At 57.4% G+C, this 18,409-nt stretch overlaps 1 protein-coding gene across 18 annotated transcripts in view; it reads left to right on the top strand.

Annotated features, from left to right (window-relative positions):
• The window catches only part of MYO18A (myosin XVIIIA), a 94,666-nt gene that overhangs the window by 49,272 nt on the left and 26,985 nt on the right, over positions 1-18,409 (top strand). For 11 of the 18 annotated variants that reach the window (XM_037070133.1, XM_037070134.1, XM_037070132.1 and 8 more), the window contains 18 exons: positions 61-237; positions 574-787; positions 928-1,070; positions 1,626-1,726; positions 2,521-2,584; positions 2,816-2,960; positions 3,297-3,317; positions 4,761-4,772; positions 5,376-5,552; positions 5,758-5,848; positions 6,153-6,345; positions 7,163-7,249; positions 9,246-9,387; positions 9,536-9,695; positions 10,438-10,624; positions 10,947-11,190; positions 13,534-13,643; positions 16,762-16,827. In XM_037070133.1, coding sequence (XP_036926028.1) covers positions 61-237; positions 574-787; positions 928-1,070; positions 1,626-1,726; positions 2,521-2,584; positions 2,816-2,960; positions 3,297-3,317; positions 4,761-4,772; positions 5,376-5,552; positions 5,758-5,848; positions 6,153-6,345; positions 7,163-7,249; positions 9,246-9,387; positions 9,536-9,695; positions 10,438-10,624; positions 10,947-11,190; positions 13,534-13,643; positions 16,762-16,827 — 2,334 coding nt within the window. The remainder of the gene's footprint in view (positions 1-60; positions 238-573; positions 788-927; positions 1,071-1,625; positions 1,727-2,520; positions 2,585-2,815; positions 2,961-3,296; positions 3,318-4,760; positions 4,773-5,375; positions 5,553-5,757; positions 5,849-6,152; positions 6,346-7,162; positions 7,250-9,245; positions 9,388-9,535; positions 9,696-10,437; positions 10,625-10,946; positions 11,191-13,533; positions 13,644-16,761; positions 16,828-18,409) is intronic. The other 7 variants (XM_037070137.1, XM_037070136.1, XM_037070135.1 and 4 more) reach the window with 3 other exon arrangements.

Raw genomic sequence — 18,409 nt, 5'->3', positions numbered from 1 at the left:
CGCCGCCGGGGCAGACAGGTCCTGCTTCTTTAGTGCCCTCCTGCCTGTCCTGTCGCACAGGCTAACGCCCCCTCCTGCGACCGCCTAGAAGATCTGGCCTCACTGGTGTACCTCAATGAGTCCAGTGTCCTGCACACCCTACGCCAGCGCTACGGCGCCAGTCTGCTGCACACGTACGCCGGCCCCAGCCTGCTCGTCCTCAGCCCCCGTGGGGCCCCCGCCGTGTACTCTGAGAAGGTGCGATGCCTTCTGAGCACCATATTGGACCCCCCCACCCACTGCCAACCCCACCTTTCCCAGCTCTGCCCCTTCCCCTTGGCATCCCATGGGCTCCTGTCCACTCTCACAGTTGACCTTGGGAGGAGGAGTCATTTCAAGGGGTGAGGACAGAAAGCCCCTCCCCAACCCCTACCAGAGGCCAGAAACAGCTCGAGTCTGCATTTCCTGCATGGCCTTGGCCTCAGAATCCCCCTGCTACCCTGAGTGAAAGGCCCCGAATGACGTGGACCTCGGGGTGAGGGGTGTCTGAGTGAGACCAGCTGAGAGCCCGTCCCCTCCCCTCTCCTACCCAAGGTGATGCACATGTTCAAGGGGTGTCGGCGGGAGGACATGGCACCGCACATCTATGCTGTGGCCCAGACCGCATACAGGGCAATGCTGATGAGCCGCCAGGACCAGTCCATCATCCTCCTGGGCAGTAGTGGCAGCGGCAAGACCACCAGCTGCCAGCATCTGGTGCAATACCTGGCCACCATCGCAGGCACCAGCGGGAACAAGGTGTTTTCTGGTGAGGCAAGGACAGCTAAGAGACTGAGAAGGGACTTGGGGGAGAGGGTGGGGATGGAAGCCCCTCCCGGGTACAGGCTCGTCTCTCCCTGGTCTCTCTGCGCCCGGCCTTCCTGATGACCCGGGGCCTGTCTTCTGCAGTGGAGAAGTGGCAGGCTCTGTACACCCTCCTGGAAGCCTTCGGGAACAGCCCCACCATCATGAACGGCAACGCCACCCGCTTCTCCCAGATCCTCTCCCTGGACTTTGACCAAGCCGGCCAGGTGGCCTCGGCCTCCATTCAGGTGAGGGACACTCCGGGAGGTAGGAGACTGTGCGCCTGGTTTCATGCCATAGAAATCAGGCTCTCTTCTGTGCCTCATTCTCCAGGGATTCTGCCCCAACAGAACAGACCCTGGCACTGGCAGGGTGGCTCCCCGAGCCTCCTGCCCTGGATGGGCAAGGCTCAACCTCCTGCCTCACCCTGCCCGAGCCCCAGCTCTGCACCCAGGGGCTTCTCTCAGGCAGGTTTCACCTGGGGAAGCCTGGCTTGTTGGCAACGTAATGCCCAGCCAAGGCTGACCCCCATCCCAGCTGAGTGAAATCTCTCACCACCAAGTGTCTGCCTTCCCACGAAGGCTGTGCCTTGGGACTAGGCAGAGTGGCAGTGTCCCTCCACAAGCTGGGCCTGTCTTCCTCCTCCTGGCTCTGGGTTTGCCCCAGAGGTGACCCGGCCTCTGGTGGAACACCTGGAGAAGAACAAGCAGCCTCCTGTTCCCACGGGCCGGTTCTTTCTGGTGTTGGGGACGCTTTTCCTGGCATCGCCCGCCTCTGCCCATACCCTTCCTGTTGTGCCACAGACGATGCTTCTGGAGAAGCTGCGCGTGGCTCGACGCCCGGCCAGTGAGGCCACCTTCAATGTCTTCTACTACCTGCTGGCCTGCGGGGATGGCACCCTCAGGTGAGATGGGACAGAGGGAACCGGGAGGGTGCTTCTGGCCCTTGCCACTCGATTGCATCCCGCACCATTTGCTTGTTGCGTGCCTGCTGCATGTTAGGTTCTGCGCTAAGCCCTTTGGATGGCAAGATGAGGAGCCCTAAGCCCTGCACACAGGGGTCTGGTTATGTGTGAGGGGTGCAGTTCCTAGCTGGGACCCCTGCTACCCGTGGAGCGGGGTCTAGAGAGGAAAGCACACTGAGATGCAGGTGGCCAGGGACTGGCCTACAGTCACATAGCTAGCGTGGGGCCGAAAGCCTAACCCCTCTCAGGGCCCTCCCTCGAGGCTGGCCCTCCATGCCCCGGGGTTGGCTCCTCTGCCAGGCTCCTCCCTTTAGACCTTGAGACCTGCCATCCACAGTTCACTGAATGAAGGATAAATGATAAGGCTGAGTGAGCAGCCCTAGGGCTTGATCCTCTTTAGCTCTTCTTGTAACTGAAGACACAGTCTGTGTCCTGGCTGGACTCACCCTTCAGTCAGGATCCCTGCTCCCTCCCAGGGATCTGACTAGACACTCTCACCAGAACATCACTAGACACAGGTCACCAGGATGCACTGTGACCTGCCCTGGGGAGGCCATGCTCTGCCCCGCTGTCTAGACCAGTTAAGAAAGCCAATAGCTTCCGGCCTGGCAGTAGGGCATGTTGGGCAGGCAGACCTCAGAGTCTGGAAGCTGTTTGTCCGTCCCCGCCCTGGTAGGCAGGTGGCCTTGGCATGGGGACCAAGCTCTGTGCTGACGCCTCACTTGTACCCCTAGGACAGAGCTCCACTTGAACCACTTGGCAGAGAACAATGTGTTCGGGATTGTGCCACTGGCCAAGGTGAGGGGCCTGTGGGTTGACAGCCCTGGGCCTTGGGAGTAAGAGAAGCCTCCAATGGCCCGGAGTGCCCCGTGGGAACAGCAGAAGGCCAGTTCCAGCTGGCCTTAGCCTTCCAGCGCTACCCTAGCCTTGCCCTGCCCCAGGGACCGGCGGCATGGGGGTGCGCTGGCGGTGGGGTTGTGGGGACAGCCCCTCTGAGATCGGTGCTGGCGTGCCCATCTGTCCCTGTAGCCTGATGAGAAGCAAAAGGCGGCTCAGCAGTTCAGTAAGCTACAGACAGCCATGAAGGTGCTGGGCGTCTCCCCCGATGAGCAGAAAGCCTGCTGGCTCATCCTGGCTGCCATCTACCACCTGGGGGCTGCAGGAGCCACCAAAGGTAACCTGCAATGGGTCCCCAAAGCCTGGCTTGTTGCTCCAGAGACCTTTTGAGGACCTTCCCACTCCCAGTTGGTCCTCACCCAGCACAGATTTTCTGTTATGAGACCCCCCCTTCACTGTGCCTCTTCCCAGCGCCACCCCCATCAGAACAGAAGGCTCCCCACACTCAGAGAAGCCTCTTGGCAGGGTTGGCCTGAGGCCTGGATTTTGGTGGGAATGACCAGGAGCACCGTGAAAGCAGGGGGGTGGGCGCTGGGAGGCTGAGGGGAGAGAGAAGGGCCCCAACGCTGACGGTCCGCCCGGAATAACTCTCCTCTTGTTCCCTTCCTGACAGAGGCCCCCGAGGAGCCAGCGGGTAACTGACCTTGGCCCCTCCCCAGGGTGTAGGGATACACTGGCCATGTCTTGGTGCTTGCCCTGGGCTCTCCTTGGTCGCTGGGCTTGTCTGTCATAATGGAGGGGCCTGGCCTGGGAGAAACTCTGAGGTTGAAGGTGGAGAGGGCACCTGCTGGCTGTGGGGCTTCTTGGAGTCCCCCAAATAGCTTCTTCTATCTGTTTCACATCCAGATCCTGGAACCTTTCATGATGCCCTCCATGGGGCTTGGGTGGGGTAGGGTGGGCTTGCTTCCTGGGGCTTCCTAAGGCCAGTTTTCTCAGTCTACCCTTCTCTCCACTGGTTTGGCAGCAGGTGTCTCTTTCTCTTGCATGTCAGGGTGGAGGCCACTAGGGGGCAGCAGGCACCGTGATAACAGATGGGCTGCAGCTTCAGCACTTGCACTTGGGGGCTTGTGAATGGAAGCAGGGGTGTCCAACTCCTGTCCTCTGAGCCACATGCTGCAGCCCAGGATGGCTATGAATGCAGCCCAACACAAAATTGTAAATCTACTTAAAACATGAGATTTTGTTTGTTTGTTTTCATTAATGTTTGTGTATTTAAATGTGTGGCCCAAGACAACTCTTCTTCCAGTGTGGCCCAGAGACGCCAAAAGTTGGACACCCCTGGCCAGTCTGGCCTGGAAGAGCTCTGCTGCCTTCCTCTGGGATTACACCGATGGGCGGGTGCTCTGGGCACCGATTTCCCCTCCAGGTTAGGGAGAGGGGTGCTGCCTCTGAACAGCACCTGGGGCTTTGGCTTCATCTTCCTTCGGGATGTGAAGGTCCCCAGGCTGCTCAGCAGGTACAAAGAAGCACTGGTTGGTGGGTGGGCGGACACATTAGGCTCCTTAAGATCCCAGCAAGTGCTGTCCCCACCAAAAAGGAAGCAGGCTGTGAGTGAAAGTTCTCCAGACTGTAGGTAGGTGGACATCTGGCTGCGTTTTAAGGAAGTGGTTCATTCTGAAGAGGTGACAAGCCCAGGTTTCCTATAACCCTGCTCAGTGCTAACAGCAGGGGAGGGGGGGGCAGTGGGGGGCCTCTGGGCGAGTCAGCACATGGGCCTTACTGAGCAGGGTCTGTGACCTCTGCAGAGATTCCAGGATTTTCCAGGGTGTGTGCGGGTACGTGTGCGCGCGCGCGTGTGTCTTAGAATGTCTTTGGAGGTCTTTCTGTGTGTGTGTGTGTGTGTGTGTGTGTGTGTGTGTAGGTGAAAATGAGATTACACTCACACTCCTTTGAGAATGTGAGTGAGCTTGAGTGTGTGTTGCTGAGTCTGAACGGGGTTGTATTTTCCTGCCTGCTTGTCCGCACACACTCCCACCCTCCGCAGTCCCCTCCCGTGGGCCTGGCGGGCTCCCTTGATGACTGTTTGCTAACACGCTGTTTTTCTTTGCATGCTGCATGCTGGTCCTTTGCCTTACAGAAGCTGCTGAAGGTAAAACCTTGTTTCTTGTTAGCTTTCCTTAATTGCCGTGATTAGACACATGTTGGCTGAGGCACGTCTGTCTGCGTGGGCTCTCCCTTTCCTCTGAGGCTTTTTCATATCCTCACTGTTGGGCCGTGGGTGGGTGTTTGTAGCTGCCCCTGGCAGATGCCTGGAGGTAAGAGGGAGGGTCCTAATGCATCCATGGAAGGAAAAGGCACTGTACTCTCTCCTGATAGCCCCCCAAGGCACAGGTGCATCTCAGTGTTCATCATGGGTGGGCTGGCTCGTCTTCTGACTGTATGTCCCCAAGTTGGCACCCCCCTCCCCCACCGCCCCCAGCCAAGCCCTCTCTAAAAGGGTGTTTGAAGCTTACAGGGTGAAGCTGCCCTCTGGTGGCAGCAGTGTGGTGTTACCTCCTCTTTTAGGGCCCATTCATTCTCTCCACCCCTGAGGAACACAGGAAGCTGGCAGCTGCTGGCTGACCTTGTTTTGCCCGAAGTCTAGTGACGCCTCTGGAAGATACCCACTCCCCAGTCCTGTGGGAACAGGGAGCCAAACAAATGACCTAAGGAGGAAGACCCAAGATACCAGATCATTTTTTCTACCCCGTAGCTGGGCGCAAGCAGTTTGCCCGCCACGAGTGGGCCCAGAAGGCTGCCTACCTGTTGGGCTGCAGCCTGGAGGAGCTCTCCTCGTCCATCTTCAAGCACCAACACAAGGGTGGCACCATGCAGCGCTCCACCTCTTTCCGCCAGGGCCCTGAAGAGAGCAGCCTGGGAGACGGTACAGGTACCCTGGGCCCCTTGGCTGGCGAGTGTGATTGGGGGGCCTCATCCAGGGCTCATTGCTGTCTCTGCTGTGGAGAGACTGCTAGGGTGAATAAAGCCTTTATCAGGGAGAAAAGAAGCCCACAACCCCTGTGGCCTTCACCCTGGGTAGGCAGGGAACATGCCCAGGTATAGCAGGAGCTACAGCTGATCCTCTTGCCCCACAGGCCCCAAACTGAGTGCGCTGGAGTGCTTAGAGGGCATGGCATCTGGCCTTTACAGTGAGCTCTTCACCCTGCTTGTCTCTCTGGTGAACAGGTGAGTGCCAAGCAGGGGGGCCCAGGAACTCTTTGGCTTTCTGCCTTGGAACAAAGGTGGAGTCTATGCCTCCGTGCTTGTGTGACTGCTGAGACAGAGCCACCTTCCACCAGCAGAGGGCTCACTGTCCTTTTAAAAAGCCAAGGAAGGCACAGCTTCCCCACCAGGGCCTTGGGCAAGTGTGCAGGGATGGGAACTTGGCTTGGGGCAGGGCTGGGCTGCCTGGGCTCCCTGGGGGCAGACCAGTGGGGCCTGTTCAGCCATCCTGCCCTAGCCAGCTCTGACCCAGGCTCTCCCTGTGAAGGGCTCTCAAGTCCAGCCAGCACTCCCTCTGCTCTATGATGATTGTGGATACTCCGGGCTTCCAGAACCCTGAGCTGGGTGGCTCGGCCCGCGGAGCCTCGTTTGAGGAGCTGTGCCACAACTACGCCCAGGACCGGCTGCAGAGGCTCTTCCACGAGCGCACCTTTGTGCAGGAGCTGGAAAGATACAAGGAGGTAGTACTTGACCTGGCCTCTGCCTGCCCACTCCGCCCTCCAAGCCTCACCCTCTGGCCTTGGCCCACTCTAAGGGGGCATCTGTGGATGAGGGAAGGAACCACCTTCCCTGCTGACCGCTCCTTCCCGGCTTTTACGCTCTTGTCATGTCTGTCCACCTGTGCTCTCTGTACTAGGTGTCTTCCCTGCCCAGGGTATTCTTACTTCATGGAGAGTTTGGTCTCCCAGGAGCTGAAGATGTATTCAGGGTCCCTGGGAGCCCTTCTTTGCCCACATTTAAGGTGCCACCTAAGCCCTGTGATTGCCACTGTTAGTTCCCACCTGCGCAGGTCAGGCCTGGCCTTCCCTGTCTCCTGATCTGTTAAGACGGTGATTGATTATTTAGGGCCCCTTCATAAAAGGCTGTCTTGGATGGAATGAGATCTGGAAATCCTACTTCATGTGGCAGTGAGGGATATTGATCCTGGGCAGGATATTTATCAGGGATGAGGAAAGATTCAGGAGGAAAACGACAGCTGTCTTCAAGTGTCCTGAGGATGTGTGTGAAATTGAACGGCCCGGTCCACGTAGCCTCGTCAGTGGGTGTGAATAACAGAAATAGGTGCCTTTAGCTCAGTATAAAAAGAGGTTGGAAGGATTTTAGCTGTCCAGAGGTACAGAGATGCCTTGGTGAGCATTTGTCACTTGGGCTGCTGGAGGGGCGCTCCTGCGTAGGACAGGAGGTCAGACTTGCTGACTCCAGCGTCCCCCCCTTGCCTGCTCATAGAGCTGCCCATGCTGGCCCTGTGCTCACAGCCACTCTTGCCTTCCTTCCTAGGAGAACATCGAGCTGGCGTTTGATGACTTGGAGCCAGCCGCGGATGATTCTGTTGCTGTTGTGGACCAGGCCTCCCATCAGTCGCTGGTAGGAGGAGTTCCAGCAAGGCCCTGGGCTGGCCTTCTCTCTCCTTTCCCATTCTTCCTTCCCAGCAGAGCCCACCCTGCACGAGCTGCTGCCAGTAGTGCTGCTAGGGGCTGTGGGGGCCCAGCATCCAGGCCGAGGCACCAAGCACTTTAGAGCTATGGGCCCTGCTGCTCAGCCCTCAGCCAGTTTGGCCAGGAAGGGGGCACTTTCTTCTGCCCTCATGCAGTGGGGAGCCCTGGCCCCCGAGTGCCTGAGCCAGACAGGAGGGTGCACCTCCTCTCTTACCAGCTAGGGCTTAGGCCCTGTCCTGTGACCAGCTGAGCCTCAGGTGTGTCTCTCAGGAGCCCTGGTGTCTCCTCCTAGGTGATGAGGGCCTGGCTGGACTGAGATGACATAGTTATTCCCTCCCATTGTCCCCAAGAAGACTGATGCAGCCTGGCCGAGTCGGGCGAAGAGGCAGCATTGTACCCAAACAGGGAAACCAGCTATAGGCACCCACTGAGGGCCATGTGGATATGAGCTCTCGCCCTTGGGGATGGGTTTTGTCACCCTTGGGACTAGTGTCTTGGACACCTTGCTGCCTGGGGATGGCTGGTCTAATGAGCACTTGGTGTTTGGTAATTGTCTTCAATTAGGGATGTTACATAAGGTATTTTATTGGAGAACTGACATTTTTGCTAGGCTGCTGACCTGCCTCCTCTGCTTTGAGTCCTGTCTCCCTCTCCTTCCTTGTTGAGAGGCCCTGTCAGGCTAGCAAGGGGGTAGGGCCCCGGGGACAGTAGAGAGTGAATGCCCCCTGGGACAAGTGCTTAAAGTACCCAAGATCCACATCTCCCCAGGGAAGCTGGAGTTTTTCCCCTGACACCTGGGCTCCCGCGGTGGCCTCCCTCTAGCCTTGCCATTCCCAGGAGGTATGAGGAAGTCAGTCCATGTGGCTTAGGAGCATGTCTGCCTTAGTGAGGCACACAGTGAGTTTGGATGGGGCTTGGCCATTCTTTCCCTCCTCCACTCTCTCTCTGATTGGCCTTGGCATTGGGCAGTTGTACCCCGGGGATGTGGGCCTCTCGGTGTCCAGCCTGCCACTCATCATCCGATGGCTTTGTTGCTCATTCCTGCTGGCAGCTGTAGTCACTTTGGGACCTGAGTTACCCATCAGTTCTTGGCCACCTCCTGGTCATCACACTGACTCCCTCGGGCAGCTGTAGGGAGAAGATGTCAGCAGCTTGGGTCAAAGAATTGGAAATGGCATTTTTCTTACTTCTCTTGTCCCTCGGTCCCTAGAGGCCAGGCCAGAATGGGGTGTGGGGAAGGTCCAGTTCTTCTTGCTTGAGGAAGACTTGGGAATTCCATACAAAAGACACCTTCAAACCAGGTGTGGCTGCAGGCATAGTCTGCTTGGCTTACATGGGGTATTAGAAGTCAGAATTCAACAATTCCACCTTCTCTTCCAAAACCTGTCTTAACACTTTTCTCACTTGAGTTTATGTCTCTGCAATGACACCCCTCAGTGCTCTGAGCTCTCTCTGGGTGCTCCCCCTCGGGGGGCCAGGGCTAACCCCACAGCTGTCATTTATTGACAATGTCCATTAGGCCATGCACTATGCTCATGGCCTTTATCTCGTTTACTCTCCCTGGGAGGTGATGCCTGGGGAGGTGGCTACAGCGTGGGGCTCTCACTAGCCCTTGTGACCTGTAAGAGGACAAGGGTGGAGGAGAGCCTCTGGGTGTGGGCGTGGCTTAATAAGAAGCCTTCAGTCTTTGGTGACTCTGGACGTGAGTCCTAGGAATCATATTTTCCATGGGCTTCTTTCTCCTATCTCTTTCTGGCCTCCTCGTTTTTCTTGCTGCCCACCTGCTCCACAAGGTGTCGCAGTGAGTGGCGGGAGCCACTGTGTGTACAGTGTGTAGGTGTGCAGCCTGTTTAGAGCGTGTGGTTAGGGACGGGGGCACTGGCTCCTTCCCCACAGCTCCGTGGGATTGCTTTGTTTCTCCGTAGGTCCGCTCACTGGCCCGCACAGACGAGGCCAGGGGCCTGCTATGGCTATTAGAAGAGGAGGCCCTGGTGCCAGGGGCCACTGAAGATGCCCTCTTGGAACGCCTTTTCTCCTACTATGGCCCCCAGGAGGGTGACCAAAAAGGTAGGGGCACTGCTGAAGCAGCAGCTCCCTGGCTTCCTCCCCAGGGGCTCCACCTGAACAGGTCCAGGGGGCATTGCCTGGGGGCTCACTGGGTCCCGTTCTGGGGCCTGTGCCCTGGGGATCCAAACCTTACTCCTCCCATCCCCAGGCCAGAGCCCCCTCCTGCGCAGCAGCAAAGCGCACCATTTTCTTCTGGGCCACAGCCATGGCACCAACTGGGTGGAGTACAATGTGGCTGGCTGGCTGAGCTACACCAAGCAAAACCCAGCTACCCAGAATGCGCCCCGGCTCCTGCAGGACTCCCAGAAGTAAGGAGAGCACTCACTCTGCCCATGTCCCACTCCTCGGGGCTGTCGTGGGCTCCCTGGCCTCAGGCCCCCTCACCAGAAGGGTAGATAGCCTCCACTTCCCAAGAGGCAAGCCTAGTCGGCCTTGAGGGCATGGGGGTGGCCTCCTGGAGCAGAGGTGGGGCTAGACCTGATTGGAGGGACCTATAGTTTTAAATTCAACTAATACCCCCATTCACGTTCCTCAAAGAAGGCAGATGTAGCCTTAGAAAGCCCTCAGTCAGATAATGCCTGTCATCCATTCATTCATTCAATAGGCAGTTATTGGGTACCTACTCAGTGGCAGTGAATAAAACACAGATCCCTGCCCTGGTGGAGTTCGCATCCTAGTGGGGGTGGGGACAGTAAATGTGACAGCAGGTTCTGTCTCCTGTGAGAAGATATCGAGCTCTGCTGTCTCCTGTCACCTGGGAACCCTCTCCCCACTCAGCCCTCCCTAGCAGTAGAGAACACGTCACTCACTCTGTCCAATCCCTGGCTACCCCTTGCTTCTGTCCACCCTGGCTTTCTCTTCTCACTAGTTATAGATTCATCAGCAGTTCCTCTGTAGGGCGTGGGACGTGCAGCCCTAGCCCAGATAACCCAGGCCCTGGCCACAGTGGTGCGGGGGTTGTGTGGTTTCCTAGGAGCTCGGAGAAGGAATGGCCTCTACTGCTCCACGCATGTGACTTCTTTCCCTCCTTTGCCCGTCCGCCTCTGGCAGGAAAATCATCAGCAACCTGTTTCTGGGCCGGGCGGGCAGCGCCACAGTGCTCTCAGGCTCCATCGCGGGCCTGGAGGGCGGCTCACAGCTGGCGCTGCGCCGGGCCACCAGCATGCGGAAGACCTTTACCACGGGCATGGCGGCTGTCAAGAAGAAGTCGCTGTGCATCCAGATAAAGCTGCAGGTGGTGAGTCTGCCAGCCCGGGCTACAGCGCCCTTTCTTACCCCAGCAGGTAGCCCCCGGCCGTCTGGGCATGCTCAGGTCACCCCGTGCTCACTCAGCATTTCACTTTGACCTGATTGCTGCCAGTGGAGTCCCCTCTCCAGTGTTGCTGAGTGACAACTCAGGCCTGGTCAGGGCAGAGTTATCCAGCCCTCACACGTTCCTGGCAAGGAATATGTTCCTTGCCATCCTGCAAGGAGTGGAGATGCTGGTACCAGTTCCTGCTCTCTCGGGCCTGGGCTGGGCCATCAGAGTCCACTGAGGGCCGTCCCTTCCCCTTTGGCAGGATGCCCTCATTGACACCATCAAGAAGTCGAAGCTGCACTTCGTGTACTGCTTCCTGCCTGTGGCAGAGGGCTGGGCCGGGGAGCCCCGTTCTGCCTCCTCCCGCCGAGTCAGCAGCAGCAGCGAGCTGGACCTGCCTCCAGGAGACCCCTGCGAGGCCGGGCTGCTGCAGCTGGACGTGCCCCTGCTCCGCGCCCAGCTGCGCGGCTCCCGCCTGCTTGATGCCATGCGCATGTACCGCCAAGGTAGGGCCTCCTTCCCTCTCAGCTCCTGCTTCTCTTTTCTGGAGCTGCCCCTCAGATGGGCCCATGGGGCCAGAGGGGGGCTGCTCCCCTCCTGTCTCCGACCAGCCCCCCATCTCTCTTCTGCTCCGGTGCCTCCTCTGCAGGATCTCTTCTCATCTCTCCAGCCCAGTCTGCTCCTTCTCTTTTTCTTTCCATTCTGCTGACTCTTCTCTTCCTCCTCTCCCTTCCGTATTCGCCCTCCCGCCCCCCATGCCCTGTTCCCAGAGCTGCCCCGTTCCCGGGTCTGGATGGGTTGGCTCTGCCCACAGCAGTAGATGCCCTCGTGGAGCTGTCTGAATGAAGTGCTGAATCTTTGTGAGGTGCTTACATTTCCCAGAAAGTTCAGACAAACCCTTTTTATGGGCCCATCTGGAGGAGGAGACAGGGAGGGTGAGTAGTAACAGCAGTTAACGTCTTTGGAGCCTTCACAGTACACAGGGCACTGTTCTGAAGTCATCAGACACACTAACTTGTTTAATCCTCACGGCAGCCTCACGAGATGTAGATTCTATTACCATCCCCAGGTGAGGAGACTGAGACTCAGAGAGGTCGAGCACGTTAGCTGCCCAAAGTCACACGGCTCCTAAGTGGCAGAGTGGGATTTGATCCAGGCAGACCAGCTCCCCAGTTCATGCCTCATGGGAAGTTATGAATTTGCCAGGTGTCTGCCCTCTTTTCCTTAGCTAGAAGAGCAGGCAGGGTGCCACCCACCCACAGCCGGGTCCCCCCGAGGCATCCCCACGGGCACCGCCACGTTTCCTCAGCAGCCACGCCAGGAAATGGGCTCCCTACCCTGCTCTAAATAAATCATCGATCTGTCCCCACGTCTTGATGTGGAGTCGGTGTTTATTATTTCAAAACCAGATTGTTACCACTCTGAACAAAAATCAATGTGCTTTACTCAAACAAGCAGATCGATGAGGCCAGCAGCAGAAGGGCCCCCCGCCCAACTCAGCCCCCAGCCACTATCGATGGCGCTGATGATTAATTAAGATGCCAGGCGTCCGGACCTGCTATCCCGGCCCATCAATTTAATTGCTATTCAGATACAATCAATAGCTCACTTTGTCTTGGCCCCTCAGCAGCCCCCGCCTCCTGTTTCAATTATCAGGCACATGCATCAGCCTCATCTCCCAGTTGGAGGGTTTCCCAGAGCGAGGCAGCCCGGCACAGTGGAAAGAACCCCTGCCTGGTGGTCGGGAGTTCGGGTCTGGAGTCCAGTTCTGCCTCTAGCCACGCGTCCTTTGTGGCCTTGGGCAGTCAGTTGCTCCACCTCTCAGGCCTCAGTTTCCAAGTCTGGAAGATGAGCTGTATCTGTTCTAAGACCCTTGTTTCGTCTGAGATTCTATGCTTCTGTTGGAGTGTGTCTCTTAGTCCTCGGTCGTGGGCTCTAGTGTCCCAGGCGACTCTGCGGAACCTCCCGCTGGCCACCACCCTGACCTTGCTCCAAAGCAGAAGCCGTGTCACACTCGCCCTGACCTCCAGCCTGGATAATAAGGGGACCTCTGTTAGAGGTGACGCTCTTTAGGGAGAGAGACTCTACAAGTCTTTCTGGTCCTGTAGCCTCAGGCTCAAGGTCAAGGTGAGGGTAGGAAGGGGGCCCTTTCCGATGTCTGGCTTCAGTGGACTGAGGAAAAGAAGGCGGCATTTTATTGAATAGCCACCAAGTGAGCCAAGCTTTCTACATATTTTCTGATTTAAGTCCCGTGACTACCATGCCCCATGTGTGGTTGGGCCCAATTTATAGATGCAGAAACCGAGGCTCAGAGAGTTCTAGTGACCCCCTTCAAGGTCACGTGATACAGGGAGCCAGCGCCCAGGTCCCACCCCCAAGCTCATGCACTTTTCCTCTCAGCTACTCTCTGGTGCCCCCCTTTTTTCTTATTAAGTCCTGAAGACATTGTTCTCTCCGGGTTATGACAGTCATAGGTCAGAGGTTATCCAGGCTTTCATCAAGGAATGCCATGGCATTCCTTCCAAGCGGTCAGCCATCCCCTGTTCGCACCTTCACTGACAAGGAACTTGTTTCCGTCTTTAAAAAAGGAAACAAGTTCCCTTTTTAAACCTTGTGATTCTGCTGTGGGGCTGCCCTGCATGTCCTCTCGGCCTCCTGTCTCCTGTCCCTCACCCTGCCTCCTTCTCTCTGCTCCCTGTCCTGGGCCTGCCTCCTCCGCAGGCTCTCCTCCCCCAGCCGTCTCCTCCCCTCCAGGGACTCGAGCTGCAGCCGCTTGGGCGCCCGAGGCTGCTGGGGAATGTGGGAGCAGGTGAGGCGCTGATGCACGCCCTGGGCTGCTCTCTCTCTAGGTTACCCTGACCACATGGTATTTTCTGAGTTCCGTCGCCGCTTTGACGTCCTGGCCCCACACCTGACTAAGAAACACGGGCGCAACTACATCGTGGTGGATGAAAGGCGGGTAGGTCTGGGCCCCAGAGCCCTACCAGACCCCCTTTCCTCTGCTTAGACCCCTCTGAGTAGCTGCCCTTTCTTCCCTAGAGAGAGTCGGCCTGGCCCTTGCTCAGGTCCTGGTTTTAGCCATCCAGAGTCAGGAGAGGGGCGTGTGGCCACCAGCCGTGGCAGTGGGGAGAAGACAGCCCAGGGAGTGGGCTGCAGGAATCTGAGAAGAACCAACTTCTCTGGAGAGGTTCAAGGTGGGGGTGTCTGCTCTCTGGTGAGCCAGACAGTCCTCCAGGGGCCTTGCAGATGGCGAATCAGCACTGACGTTTTGGTGGGCTACTGGTAGTACCTGGGCCCCTCAGCCTTGACCTCCAGGTCAGGGACTAATTCCTGCAGAGGAAGCTGTGCCAGGCTGAGCCTAAGGCTGCAGGCCACTTGTCAGCCCGTATGGTGAATTCCTGGCTGCTGAAGGGGATGTCTCCCTGCCATTCTAGGCTGTCAGCCTGACCCCCAGAGCAGCTCCTTGGAGAGCCAAAGGGCTCCTTGATCAGAAAAGTCCCCCACCACACTCTGGACTTAGGCACCAGCCTGACTCTGAAAGCATCTCAGACCTGAGGATGGCTTCCCCAAAAAGGAGGGCACACCCGAGGGCAGGCAGAAAGCCCCCTCCCTTTGGTCCCCGAGTCACACACAGACCCTCACGCATGGAGGCCTCAGAACCTTCTCTCCATTCTTGCCAACCAGGACCTGCCATGTCCTCAGCAATCTCGGCGTGATTGTAGATGACCCGCCCCATGCCCCCCTCTCTCTGACCCTCACCTTCATTCCAGCCTCCCACTCATGGGTACACCCAGCACCTTGTCATCCCTGGAAATGCTCTGCCTCCGAACTCTTAAATTCCAGCATGGTCTTCTCTGACCTCAGCCTCCTTCCTGTGCATCTCACTCCTCTCTTCCACTCGGACACCTGCTCTTTGCCTCCACTGAGACCTCTCATTTCTGGACCCCACTTCCTCTACTCTGCCCATGCCCTTCTCACCTCACTCCTTTTTCGCTCTGCCTCGAGGCCACGGTCTCCCCCTCTGGTCACCCAGCCTTCATCACCAACCTCAGCAATTGCCAGCCTCCCGTCGTACCTGCTCTGCCCAGCCCCACCCTGGGCCAGCCTTTGGGTATCTGCTCGCCTCAGTTTGGGGCCCCAAGCTGCTGTAGGAGAAAATGATACAATCACGTGGACTTGAATTCCTACAGCTTTATGGTCTTTGGCCCCAGCTGGGCCCTTGGAGTGGCCAGGCGAGTTTTCCATGTGCCCCATCCTTACCTGACCCCGATTCTAAGCTCCCTCCCTGATACTCCAATTCTCCACCTCTCTCCTCACCTACTCCCCACCTGGGCTTTCCCAGGTCTTCTGCCCAGCAGTTGACCTTGCCTCTGAACACTAATAAAATTGAGGCTCCCAACTTCCTCCTCTGTCTTCTGTACACTGCTCTTCAGGCGCCTCCTTCCTCCTGTCTGGGTGGGAGAAGTGTCCCTCCCCCCGTCCAGTCCCTTCCTCCTGTGCTTTGGACCCCATTCCCTTTGGTCTTCCTAGAGACCTGCTCCATTGGTGGTAACTCTGCTCTCCTCTTCCTTCGGCCTCTCCTCTGTAGACTCTTTTCTCTCGGTGCAGAAACATCCTACAGACACTGCTCTTGGAAGAGAGCCTTCCATTAACCCTCTCATGCTGGACTGTTGTCTGTCTCTTGCCGGCCCTGTACCTTCCACACTTACTCTTCTCTTGCTCCCCCCACCCCCACTACCATTCATTCCTCCACCACAGCCCCTCTGGATTGGTCTTGTCTCTGCCAGCACTTCATGTTGCCAGAGCTAAAGGGCACTTTCCTGGGCTTCTTCACAACACATGACTCTGTTGACAACTCTGTCCTTTTTGAAACATTCCCTGCTCAGTTTATCTGCTGCCACCCCTGGGTTTCCCCGTGTCTCTCTGTGCTTGCTTTCTCAGAACTTCCGAGCTTCACTTCTCCTACTTGCCCCTGAAATAAAGGTCTTTCTCTTCTTTAAGACTCTCTCCTTAGGCAAATGTGTTTCCTATTCTACACCATCTTCCAGGATAACTTCACTGACACCCATCACTTCAATTACTGCATACATATTGATGACTCCCAGATCAATAGTTCTAGCCCAGGCCTCTCTCCTGAACTCCAGACATGCGTTTTTATCCCGTTTATTTCTGGACTTCTCTGCTGGTATACCTCATAGCACCTCAAACTCAGCATGTTCAACCCAAGCTGGTTATATCTCCTCTCAAACTTACTCTTTCTCTTGTGTTCTCTACTTCAGAGAATGGCACCATTATCTGTGTCATTGCATAAGTCAGAAATCTCAGTGTGCCCTGAGACTCCTTCCTCTCACCTGCCCCTCCTTCATACCTGGCAAGGCTCTCTCTCCTTAACATCCTCCTCCTCTCTTCCTTTTGGGTCAGGCTCTGGCCTTCTGTCCTGTGGATTAACACAGTTGCTGCCTAAGGGGGGTTTCCATTCAGCCTCTGCCCTTCCACCAACGATATCTCTGTAGAATGCAAATCTGATTGAGTCCCCAACTGAGAACACCCTCCAGGGGCTCAGGTCACACAGATTCCCAGTACCTTGGCTACTGCCCAACTAATCCCCCCTAATTGCACCTAAACTGCCCCCACTTCACTCCAAGTTATGCCTGTTACCTTCCTCGTGCATTCCATGTTGCCTTGTGCTTCATGCCTTCACTCATGCTAGTCCCCGTGCCAGACATGCCCTCCCTCCTACTTCGTCTGGCTAATTCTTACTGGTGTCCAAAGCCGAAGCACAGTCAACACCTCCTCCAGGTCCCGTGGCTGATTTAGATGCCTCCTCGTCTATGTGCTTGACTAATTATTCACTTGCCTCACAGCACCCAAAAGGAAGCTTACCCCTGTTGTGGTCACTCTGAGACCCTCAAACTCGAGCACAGTGCCAGACCCCGCGGAAGCCCACCGAAGGTGCTCCGTGCACAAATGAGGGGCTGTGCACGGAGGAGAGGACGGGGACGGCTAAGGGACTGGGCGGAGCCCGTGTGGAGATGGGGCGTCCGGGTGGGCTCCCTGACAGAGGCCTCTGCCTGCAGGCGGTGGAGGAGCTGCTGGAGTCCTTGGACCTGGAGAAGAGCAGCTGCTGCCTGGGCCTGAGCCGGGTGAGTCGTCCCCGCGGGGAGGCGGTCGGGCCTCACGCCCCGGTCACCTCCGTCCACATGGCTGGCCCTGCCCTCCCGCCCAGTCCGACTTCAGGAGTCTCCTGGTGCCTCTGCTGAGTCTTGCCCCCACCAGTCCCCTTCCAGCCGCTCTGGGGCTGTCCTTCCTCTCAAGCTGTCCTCATTAGGGCCAGGGGCCAGGAATTTTAGATATTCCAGCTGCAGCAGACTTGATTTTTCCCTCCCTCTGAATAACTGGCTTGTTCAGTGCCACGAACACCTTGTGATGTCAGGAGGGAGTGGGTTGGAAGGTGGCCCTAGACTTGGCCTGGGTCCTGGCGTGGGGAGTGGGGGAGGCAGAAGAGAGGACAGCTGGAAGGATCAGGAGGGCAGCAAGCAGAGTGCCCCATGGGGCTGACCCCCCTTTGGCCAGTTGTCCTGGGCGGCCAGGGTCCCAGAAGGGCAAGGAGGACATGGCGAGGCCGTGCTGCCGCCACCTGCCCACAGGCCGAATTCCTCATCTGAATGGAACGCGGTGCATAAAAGGCAGGCACGCCCGGCCTGGGTGCCAGTCTNCGTGGGGAGTGGGGGAGGCAGAAGAGAGGACAGCTGGAAGGATCAGGAGGGCAGCAGGCAGAGTGCCCCATGGGGCTGACCCCCCCTTTGGCCAGTTGTCCTGGGCGGCCAGGGTCCCAGAAGGGCAAGGAGGACATGGCGAGGCCGTGCTGCCGCCACCTGCCCACAGGCCGAATTCCTCATCTGAATGGAACGCGGTGCATAAAAGGCAGGCACGCCCGGCCTGGGTGCCAGTCTGCCGCACCGCTCCACGCAGGAGGGTCAACCGAGCATTCTTCTCACGGGCCAGGCAGCCCGGCACACCCCTCTCTCCTGAGACCAGGAGGCTTGACCAGCAGCATCCACGTATGTGCTCCGAGGGCTGCAGGGGAAGGGGGAGCAGTTGGGAGCCAGACAGAAGGTTCTGGACCTGTCCATTTGTCAGCAGGCAAGGAAGAACTTCAGGTCCCAGGGCCTTGTGGGTGGGAGGAGGGGGGAGAGGATGCTCAAAAAAAAGGCTTAAGTATTGCTTGTCCACTCCTCTCTCTGTTCTGCACTCTAAGTTACGTTATTTGTTTTTCCTGCCCCTTTCCTCGCTGGGAGTCCTTTCCCATCTCCTCACTGTATCTTTGTCTCTGCTGTCCCTGATTGTCCCTGGTCCTTTCGGCCCTGGCAATCCCTGATAGTCTCTATTATTCTTTTTCTTCCCTTGGTCTCTGTGTCTTCTGCATCCCACTCTCTTTCCATGTCATTTTCTGGCTTTGGTTTCTGCTATCTGGCTCACCTCCTCTCTCTCTCCCCATTTCCCCAACTGTCTCCAAGCTCAGAGGGCTGCCGGCTCAGCTTCTTCCCCGGGACACCTGCAGTCAAAGGTTTCATTTCAGCCTCTCCGTCCCTCCTGGGTGGGCTCCTGTCCCTCCGGCAGGCTGAGCTGCTACTGGCTGGCACTGGGGTGGCACCTCCTCCGAGTCATGTCTTGGGCAGGAGAGGGCCTGTACGGGCTGGTCCTCTTCCTGGCTGCCGTCTCAGT

The sequence above is a fragment of the Sturnira hondurensis genome, unplaced genomic scaffold, assembly GCF_014824575.4.
Source record: "Sturnira hondurensis isolate 20B ecotype Veracruz unplaced genomic scaffold, ASM1482457v3 Scaffold0018728, whole genome shotgun sequence".
In the NCBI taxonomy this organism is placed as follows: domain Eukaryota; kingdom Metazoa; phylum Chordata; class Mammalia; order Chiroptera; family Phyllostomidae; genus Sturnira; species Sturnira hondurensis.
This window is presented reverse-complemented; position numbering and strand designations above follow the sequence as displayed.